At 44.9% G+C, this 10,455-nt stretch overlaps 1 protein-coding gene across 4 annotated transcripts in view; it reads right to left on the bottom strand.

Moving 5' to 3' along the window:
• Nucleotides 1–10,455, bottom strand: part of LOC112069003 (FSD1-like protein) — an 80,737-nt gene that overhangs the window by 11,400 nt on the left and 58,882 nt on the right. For 2 of the 4 annotated variants that reach the window (XM_024136255.2, XM_024136257.2), the window contains 2 exon segments: nucleotides 772–1,023; nucleotides 3,031–3,128. In XM_024136255.2, coding sequence (XP_023992023.1) covers nucleotides 772–1,023; nucleotides 3,031–3,128 — 350 coding nt within the window. 4 annotated transcript variants of the gene reach the window in all.

The following is a 10,455-nucleotide window of genomic DNA, read 5'->3' as shown; positions in this document are numbered from 1 at the left end:
TTACATACCAGAGTAGGGGGGAAAACACTGTTACTGTGTACATACCAGAGTTAGGGGGGAAACACTGTGTACATACCAGAGTTAGGGGGGGAAACACTGTGTACATACCAGAGTTAGGGGGGAAACAAACGACTCATGCCATACAGCATTGAGGACTGTGTCATCCAGTCACAGAGCAGATGCAAGTCACGTGATCTGTTGGCGAACACCTGATGCCTCTCGATAACTGCTGTATCATCCAATCACGGGGCAGAAGCAAGTCATGTGATCTGCTGTTGGGTGTCGTCATGGTGCGCTGGAGGATCATGTGACTTGTATCTGCTCTGTGATTGGACGATARAGACCACAAGACTCCCGTCATATCATCATGGCCACCTAAATCATCCCCAGCTTCCAATTGGCTCATCCATCTCCCTCCTCCTCCTCTCCCCTGTAACTATTCCCCAGGTCATTGCTGTAAATGAGAATGTGTTCTCAGTCAACTTACCTGGTAAAATCAAACCAACCCACCTGAGTCCAGGTCACGTTAGACTCTGATGCAGGCAGGTACAGTGACGTCCACTAAACTATATACCCCTCATACTCAACTCTGGACCTTGAAGCCAGTTCCACTGCGTTTTGTCATTGCTCCCCTCTAATCAGGGACTGATTTAGACCTGGTACACCATGTGGGTGTAATTAATGATAAGGTAGAACAGAAAAGCCAGAAGGCTCCGGACCTCGTAGTGTAAGTGTGTTGAATAACCCCTATACTATACTGTATAAACCCACCTGAGTCCAGGTCACAGAAGACTCCGATGCGATCAGGTACGGTGCCGTCCAGGTTCTTGGCCTTGTTGTTGTGCTTGGCAGCGAAGGAGGCCTGCAGCCAGTTGTTGATGTGGATACACCACGTAGTGTTGGTCTTACCCAGCTGGTCAAACTTTCCCAGGTTCCTGTAGGAGACRCCAACACTYTAGGARTTACAGTCTTTKAGYGCTTTCACCTCCCAGTAGTGTTGACCACAGTCCATACTGGTATCACCTGYGGGGGGAGATTATATTATCAATATATTATATTACACTACATGATCAAAAGTATGTGGACAGCTGCTCGTCMAACAGCTCATTCCAAAACCATGGGCATTAATATGGAGTTKGTCCCCCCCTTTGCTGCTATAACAGCCTCCACTCTTCCTGGAAGGCTTTCCACTAGATGTTGGAACWTTGCTGCGGYGACTTGCTTCCATTCAGCCATAAGAGAATTAGTGAGGTCGGGAACTGATGTTGGGTGATTAGGCCTGACCTCGCAGTCAGCGTTCTAATTCATCCCAAAGGTGTTCGATGGGGTTGAGGTCAGTGCTCTGTGCAGGCCAGTCAAGTTCTTCCACATTAATCTCAACAAATCATTTCTGAATGGACCTAGCTTTGTGCACGGGGGCATTGTCKTGCTGAAACAGGAAAGGGCCTTCCCCAAACTGTTACCACAAAGTTGGAAGCTCAAAATAGCCTAAAATGTAATTGTATACTGTAACGTTAAGATTTCCCTTCACTTGAACTAAGTGGCCCGAACCATGAAAAACAGCCCCAGACCATTATTCTTCCTCCACCAAAACTTTACAGTTTGCACTATGCATTGGGGCAGGTAGCGTTCTCCTGGCATCTGCCAAACCCAGATTTGTCCAGATGGTGAAGCATGAGTCATTACTCCAGAGAACACGTTTCCACTGCTCCAGAGTCCAATTGCAGTGAGCTTTACACCACTCCAGCCGACGCTTGGTAATCTTAGGCTTGTGTGCGGCTGCTCGGCCATGGAAACCCATTTCATGAAGCTCCAGACGAACAGTTCTTGTGTTGACGTTGCTTCCAGAGCCAGTTTGGAAATCGGTAGTGAGTGTTACAATTGAGGACAGATTATTTTTTACGAGGCATGCGCTTCAGCCCTCGGCGGTCCCGTTCTGTGACCCGTTGTTGCTCCTAGACATTTCACAATAACAACACTTACAGTTGACTGGGGCAGCTGAAGCAGGGCAGAAATTTGACGAACTGACTTGTTGGAAAGGTGGCATCCTATGATGGTGCCACGTTGAACGTCACTGTGCTCTTCAGAAAAGGTCATTCTACTTCCAATGTTTGTCTGTGGAGATTGCATGGCTGTGTGGTCAATTTATATACCTGTCAGCAACGGGTGTGGCTGAAATAGCCAAATCCACTKATTTGAAGGGGTGTCCACATACTTTTGTATATATAGTGTATATCATTATAATATTATACCAGTAGTGTTGACCACAGTCCATACTTGTGTCACCTAGGGCTGGATATTATATGATTAAATAATTAGCTGATTATAAAATGTTTCTCTTCAGTTAGTGTGCCAATAGAATCAACAGATGTTAGACAAATGTGCTCTGAGTTTCACGTCAACAACGCCCCCAAAATATCTCACTATGTTAATATAAAATCAGAGATCATCAACCAGATTCAGCCATGGGACAATTTATTAATTGAGCAGATGGTCAGGGGGCCAGAACATAATTACAAATAATTTGGAGACTGCTGATAAAATAAAAATGTAAAATAAAAATTGTCCAGAAAACTTTGAAACCCCAAATAAAATCCCCCGTGGGTCACTAATAACTATCCTACGTGGGTAGAGACTTCTGTGTTTGGGTGTGTCTCAAGACACCTAATTACACAATGGGCTGGCATCTCAGACACAGATTATACCTAATCCTGTACTTATTGAACATGCTGTTTATTCAGTGTCTGGGTAAGCAGCCCTATTGGCCTAGCTACCCGACATCCGTTATGGGTTGGTTGTGTTTACCCAGTCATAGATATGAATCAGTTGACAGTTTGCCCACTATAGGAATACATGGCACATGAAATACATGTAAGGTTGGTAGTGTTTACCTAGCACAGTGATGTGGTAACGTTGTTTTTTACCTACCTGGCATGGTGTGTGTGTGCCTGGGGCAGAGGGAAGAGTGTGTTTACCTACCTAGCACAGTGTGTGTGTGCCTGGGGCAGAGGGAAGAGTGTGTTTACCTACCTAGCACYGTGTAGGACTCTCCAGTGAACCGGTCTCTGCCTCCTCTGATGGCAGGTGACCGTGTCGTTGACGTTCTCTTGGGAGACGGAGTTCCACTTCTACAACGGAGAGGATGGCACAACAATATCACACTGACGTTTGACTGAGATGATCAACTGCTTATAATAATGGTCTGGAACAGAGACAATGGAATGGCATCAAACTCGMGGAGCTGCAGGTAGCCTAGTGGTTGGAGRGTTGGYCRAGTAACCAAAAGGTTGCCGGATTGAATCCCCGAGCTGACYAGGTAAAAATCTATCGTRCTACCCCCTGACCAAGGCAGTTAACCCACTGTTCCCCGGTAGTCCGTCATTGTAAATAAGAATTTGTTCTTAACTGACTTGACTAGTTAAATAAAGGTAAAAAAWWTWAAAAAAAGATTCCATTCCACTGATTCCACTCCAGCCATTACCACGAGCCCATCCTCCCAAATGAAGGTGCCACCAACCTCCTGTGATTACAACAGACAAGACTACAGAGCAGAGTGAAAAAGGATGCTGTGTAGAAGGCCCATCTACTGTCAGCTAGATATTCAGCTCCAAGCACCAGTCTAGCTGACAAAAGATTGGTAAACTAGAAAGACAAAACAACATCTCTTGCCTGACTGACAAAGTATGATACAGATGAAGCGGCTATTTGAACACCTCTTCAAAACAAACTCAAGCGTAGTGGTGTTAGACACAAGCAAACAAGGGTGATAGACAAAATGAGAGGAGAAACAAAAGCAATAAAAATGAGTTATTATRGTTTGATGTGATCTCAATGTAAAGGGACTATTTAAGGTTGAAATTGAGGGATGGAAGGATACTACTGAACTAGTAAGGAACAGTGCTGTGACAAGGCTGACCGGAATACATCCTCTACAGCAGCGGTCACCAAGCRGTCAATCGCAATCGACTGGTCGATCTCCAAGGCAWCCCCTAGTCGATCGGCAAACATTTCTGTAAAAAACGCAACGATAAAGCCTGTTCCTATTTTGTTATTCACTCATCTCGGGCTGTTGCCGGTAGGTGCACCCGATTCAGCTGTACTGCGCCGCCGGGTAGGTCAACTGTTGCCATTTTGAACCATTTCATGTGTCTGAAGGTACAAACTCTTCCTTCCCGGTGGACCCAGAGAACAAATCAAGTGTACTATAGGCCTACCGCTGGCCAATCAGATGGCTCAGATGACCGTTCAGTAACGTATATTAGCAGGTGTAAACGAAAGCTACAGTGGATACTGTGAGCTGTAAAACGTTTAAAAACCACGACTAGACAGAGACTATCAACGAATACAGCAAAGAGCTGCTGTTTTTATGAGTGACTTCATGTTTCAGTTCTTATTCAGTACTGTCAACACTTTTATAAACCATAAAATGTGCGTTCACCCTACTTCCACTCAAGCTACTATCAGCCCTGCAGCTGTAATGAACGAGAAGGAAAGTGTCTCTATAGGCTTGTGTTGTTATTAGAGGCTTGGGTCTCTTAATATCGAGGAATATTTCACTTTCTCTGTTCATAGGAGTAACAACGTGAATTTGTCCATGAGGCAGAAATAATGCGGTGCGACTCGAGTTTCGCCGTCAGCTGGAAGACGGTGTCCCTTTTTGTCCAGCGTCAGTGGAGGAAAGGAGGACAGAGGGACTTTGAGAGGCGGACCCTCACTGCGTTTAGAAGAGGGATGGAAAAACCTTCATACCAGTCGGCAAGAAAGAGGCTGACGGCGAAAAAGCAAGCCAGCACGACCGTATGAGTTGCTATGGTGATTTCAGTAAACAAACAGTCCAAATCAACGCCTCCGCAGACGGCAAAAGTTGAAATATTTTCAACTCTGGTGGCAAGTTCAGTCTGCCGTGGCGGCTGACGGCATTTGCCGTCGTGCTGTCATTGAAAACAATGACATCTGGTTTGCCGTCTATCTCGTACCATCTAAAACTTAAGTCAGTCTGCTGCTCCTTCCGCTGAGACTGATCATCAGATGCAGGCATCATCCGTCCAGTAAAATACAAAATAAAAAGCACATTATTTAAATGTATYCTCACTCGGCTGTTCTTTATAAGTAATACAACAACGGATCTATTACCCGGTGTGATCATATATCCTACCTCAGATTTTGAAATATAATTTTWWWAAATTGTCAGAATAACAATGCATTGGCAGGGCAATTCAAGCAAAGCCAATATGCAGTGATAATGTATTAGGCCTATAGCTTACGTCATATAAAAAAATACATTGAGCGGTAGATCTTCCATTTTAATACCTGCTACTAGTTAACATATTAACACAGGCCTTCCTGATCTATAGAAGCCTGGCTGATCCATAGAAGCCTGGCTGATCCATAGAAGCCTGGCTGATCTATGGAAGCCTGGCTGATCTATGGAAGCCTGGCTGATCTATGGAAGCCTGGCTGATCTATGGAAGCCTGGCTGATCTATAGAAGCCTGGCAGTGTGTAACTTTGTTGCAACCAAATTGCTCTTCTTCCATTCCATTCTGTCTGGTTGTCCACAGGGATTCCTGGGATCTCTGGTGTATTCAGTCAGCGCTTGGAGGACGTCAGCTGTGGATGCATGCATGGCCCATCTGCTGTCCAGCTCTTATGATCAGGAGACTGGGCACAACAACTGGAACATGACTGATGGCCTCAGTCAATAGGCAGACAGGGAATGACAAGGGCTTAGCCAATAGGCAGACAGGGAATGACAAATACTGTCAGAGTGTTGGAATGTGTCCCGGTCTGTCCCGAAATAAAACAAAAAAATWAAATTGTGCTGTCTGGCTTGCTTAATTTAAGGAATTTGATGTATCACATTTACTTTGTACTTTTACTTAAATATGACAATTGAGTACTTTTTCCACCACTGTACTTAAGTACATTTAAAACAAGATAGTTTTAGACTTATTTTTACGTGGTTACTTTCACTCGAGTCATTTTCCTTTAAAAAACATCTTTATATTTAGTCAAGTACGACAATTGAGTTCTTTTCCCACCACTGATTAATGCCAAGATGAAGACATTTCTCCATTTCTATTTTAGATTGACGATTAGAAGATATTTTTTGTAACTTAGTGTTTATTTACCCATTAAAAACCTTATTTATGGTCATATACTCACCCACTAGCTATCCAATCCTTGTTTCCTCCGTCCTTGTTTCCTCTATACCTCACCTCTCTTTCAAAGCACATCAGAGGAACAGGCCTGAGGTGAGGAATTCAACGCTCTCCCTCAATGTGCTGTGATAGGGAGGTGAGGAATTCAAGGTGCTGTGATAGGGAGGTGAGGAATTCAAGGTGCTGTGATAGGGCGTTGAGGAATGAAGTAAACAAGGACACCGGACAGCTAGTAACATTTTAAAAGACAGTCCCTGAGCGAGCGAGAAGCCGTGATACACAGGCCTTGTCCAGACATAACCCCTAGCCCGAGAGTGATTGATGGGTGGTGACATGGCGAGAGCTCCACCTTACACCTCTGATAGAATTTTAACCGTATTGCTTACATCTGTCCAACAAGTGTCAATGGGGGGTTAGAGTCTAGGGGTCGTGTCTGGACTGGGTATCACGCCCACTCCCTCACTCTCTCAAAGCACATTGGGGCAAAGGATTTGAAGATTCCGCCCCTCAGGCCTCCTCCTCTGATGTGCTTTGAAAGAGAGGCGAGGAATGGAGGAAACAAGGACAGAGGAAACAAGGACAGTAGAAGCAGGATATGGATGGGCTAGTGGGTGGGGGGGAGGGAAATGTATTTAACCATTAAAAGGCATGATACAAAGTCTATGTTTTAATAGTGTCACTGGTCATCTACATTTCTTCTTAATAAATTATTTATTAGTTATACTTTTTGATATTGCATTACCGTACTGTTGGTAGAGCAGCAATTTCAGCATTATCACAGTACTTGTAGCATGTGACTATTACAACTTGAAGATATACCAACAGTGTTCAATAAGACTCAGGAGTTAATTACATATCAATACTGCCATCTAGTAGAATTGTAGCACTACTACAATTCAAGTATTAAAGTAAGCCTCTTTTCTGAACAATGTTTGATATCCATGAAAGCATTGCCAATACTGATGAGTTTTAGGGTCTGCATAAAACTATTGGACATTACTACACTATGTTTGTTGACTGTGGCACAAGAAATATGTGCGAGTGGTCAGTAAGGACGGCAGGGTGTGGAGGCAGTAGTAAGGACCGACAGGGTGTGAGGAGTCAGTAAGGACCGACAGGGTGTTGAGGAGTGCGTAAGGACCGACAGTGGTGTGAGGAGTCAGTAAGGGACCGACAGGTGTGGGAGTTCAGTTAAGGGACCGACAGGGTGTGAGGGAAGTTCCGTACAGGGACCGACAGGGTGTGAGGAGTCAGAAGGCCGACAGGGTTGTGAGGGTCAGTAAGGACCGGGACAGGGTTGAGGAGTCAGTAAGGACGACAGGAGGGTGAGGAGTCAGTAAGGACCGACCAGGGTCGTGAGAGTCAGTAGGACGACAGGGTGTTGAGGAGTCAGTAAGGACCGACAGGGTGTACAGGATTCAGTAAGGGACCACAGCGGTGTGAAGGAGTCAGTAAGGACGAACAGGGTTGTGAGGAGTCAGTTTAAGGACCGACAGGTGTTGAGGAGTCAGTAAAGGACCGGAACAGGGTGTGAGGAGTCAGTAAGACCGGCAGGGTGCGAAGGAGTCAGTAAGGACGACAGGGTGGAGGGTACAGTAATGACCGACAGGGTGGAGGGAGTCAGTAAGACCGAAGGGGTGCGAGGAGTCAGTAAAGGACCGACAGGGTGCGAGAGGTCAGTTACAGGACCGACAGGTGTGCGAGGAGTTCGTAAGGACCGACAGGGTGCGAGGAGTCAGTAAGGACGCGACAGGGTGCGAGAGAATGTCAGTTAAGGACCGACAGGGTGCGAGGGATTCAGTAAGGACCGACAGGGTGCGAGGACGTCAGTAAGGACCGACAGGGTGCGGGAGTCAGTAAGGGACGACAAGGGTGCGCAGGAGGTCAGTAAGGACCGGACAGGGTGCGAGGAGTCAGCTACAGGACCAGACAGCGTGCGGGAGGTTTTTTTTCCTAAGTAAGACCGGACGGGTGTGAGGACGTCAGTAAGGACCTACGGGTGCTGAGGAATCAGTAAGACCGGACAGCGGTGTTAGGGTCAGTAAGGGACCGACGGGTGGGAGTCAGTAAGGACCTACCAGGGTGTGAGGAGTCAGTAAGGACCGACAGGGTGTTGAGGAGTTCAGTAAGGACTGACAGGGTGTGAGGAGTCAGTAAGGGACTGGACAGGGTGTTGAGGAGTCAAGTAAGGACTGACAGAGGTGTGAGGAGTCAGTAAGGGCGGGAAAACTTGGGGGACCAGGGGGGTGTGGAAGGGAGTTCAGTTTTAAAGGGGACTGACCAGGGTGTGAGGAGTGAGGAGAGGAGAGATGTTATCAGCGATGAAATAGCAGCTCCAGCTACTGATTTACATGACAAGGGGGACCTGATCACTAATACTAGTGCAATGCTACTCTGAGACAGCTGTTTGATACAGACCTAGATCTCCCCTACATGTTAGGGGAGAGGAGAGTACTGCAGGGCTGTGAGTCAGTACGTGGCAGACAGGGGGAGAGGAGAGTACTGCAGGGAAGTGAGTCAGTACGTGGCAGACAGGGGGAGAGGAGAGTACTGCAGGGCTGTGAGTCAGTACGTGGCAGACAGAGGGAGAGAACTGCAGGGATGTGAGTCAGTACGTGGCAGACAGAGGAGAGTACTGCAGGGATGTGAGTCAGTACYTGGCAGACAGGGGAGGGGGCGCGGAGAGGAGTGTACTGCAGGGGTGTGAGTGGTGGACTGGCCTGTCATTTGTAAGTCTCTGTAGCCTCAAGCCTTTGGCTCGTAATCTGAATCTCACCCTGCTCTCTACCTCTTCATTGTGGCTCTGTTGAATTATGTAATTCTCTGAAACTCTCCACTCTTCTCCTTTCCATGCCCTCAACAGACAGAATACCAATACCAGCAGAGCTACCTCTCATGCGGAACTACAGTACCTCTCATTCTGAAATGATACCTCTTCAGAAGTAATAGTCGAGGATGCTTAGARTACCAATGAATAACTAGTGAGCTAGGACATATCAGTTAGCTGAACAGTTACAGTAACATCAGTTCATTAATAGATCAATAAACACAATCATTACTGTGACTATCTTATAATCTTAAATAGAAATGGAGAAATWTTGCTTTATCTTGACATTAATAAATACATAAATAGCTATTAAATTGATGATTTAATATATAGTAGATTAATAGAATGCATTTAGAAAGGTGTACTCTTATTTTGAAGGGACAGGAAGTGTAGGTTGTGCATTTGCCCAATGACAGGCATTACACATTTAACCACACCCACATGTGAAAACCGAAATATCAAGTAATTTTTTTGTTTATATGCCAAAAAAACGAGCTAACAAAATAACAAGCAATTTTCAGTTTTTTTGTTTTTAGAGAAAAAAAAGAGAGCTGTTTTCACGTTGCTGATTTGTCTGTTTTAACTTGGGAAAAAATTAGCCCAAAAAAGGTCATGTACCTCGTTGTGATTTTGGGAACATGATATGATGGAATGAATGACTGGACAAATATGGACATGACAGTTTCTATACTTACTACAGTTGAGTGAATTGTTACTCACCAAAACCATTTGTTGCAAGCATAAGAGAAATTAGTAAAAACAAAATAAATTCGGTGATACTAAATTGTACATTAATTCTGTAACAGAGATGGGTCGCCTAGGGATAGAAGTTAATGTTATTTATTTTTGTCATATTTTCTTTAAAAAGGACAAAGGGAAAAAAGGAATATAGCCTGAGGTTTTTAGAAAGAGAAACAGTTAGGGAAGATGCCATCTACAGATGGAGAGTCTTTCAATGGTTCAGGACAGAATAAGAACACATTATATTCTTTGTTTGTGGGAGGCCCCGGCAAACCAAAATCGAATTTCCCCAATTCATTAAATTTGACCTAAATTAAGAGTTTATAAAAAAGCAACCATTTCCATCTGTAGATGTCTCCTTTAAGTCAGTCAGTCAGTCACACAAAGAAACCACACATATTCTCAATATCAAGTCATTTCAGGAGGTTTCTCTCAGACTAGAAGAGCAACGTTGCTGAAAAGGTTTGTAGCCTAAACTGTTCACACAAAAAAAAAACGAAAGGGGCTTGATGTGCAGAACAAGCCTATATGAAAGCGATTGTCGGAGCGTACAAACTTAAAACACAGGCGGTCTCTACCTAATATTGCCACTGGTTACACGGTAGCCTAACGCTACATTCAGGTAGCCTAACGCTACATTCAGGTAGCCTAATGCTACATTCAGGTAGCCTAATGCTACATTCAGGTAGCCTAATGCTACATTCAGGTAGCCTAATGCTACATTCAG

This window comes from Salvelinus sp. IW2-2015, unplaced genomic scaffold (assembly GCF_002910315.2).
Source record: "Salvelinus sp. IW2-2015 unplaced genomic scaffold, ASM291031v2 Un_scaffold845, whole genome shotgun sequence".
Lineage (NCBI taxonomy): Eukaryota > Metazoa > Chordata > Actinopteri > Salmoniformes > Salmonidae > Salvelinus > Salvelinus sp. IW2-2015.
This window is presented reverse-complemented; position numbering and strand designations above follow the sequence as displayed.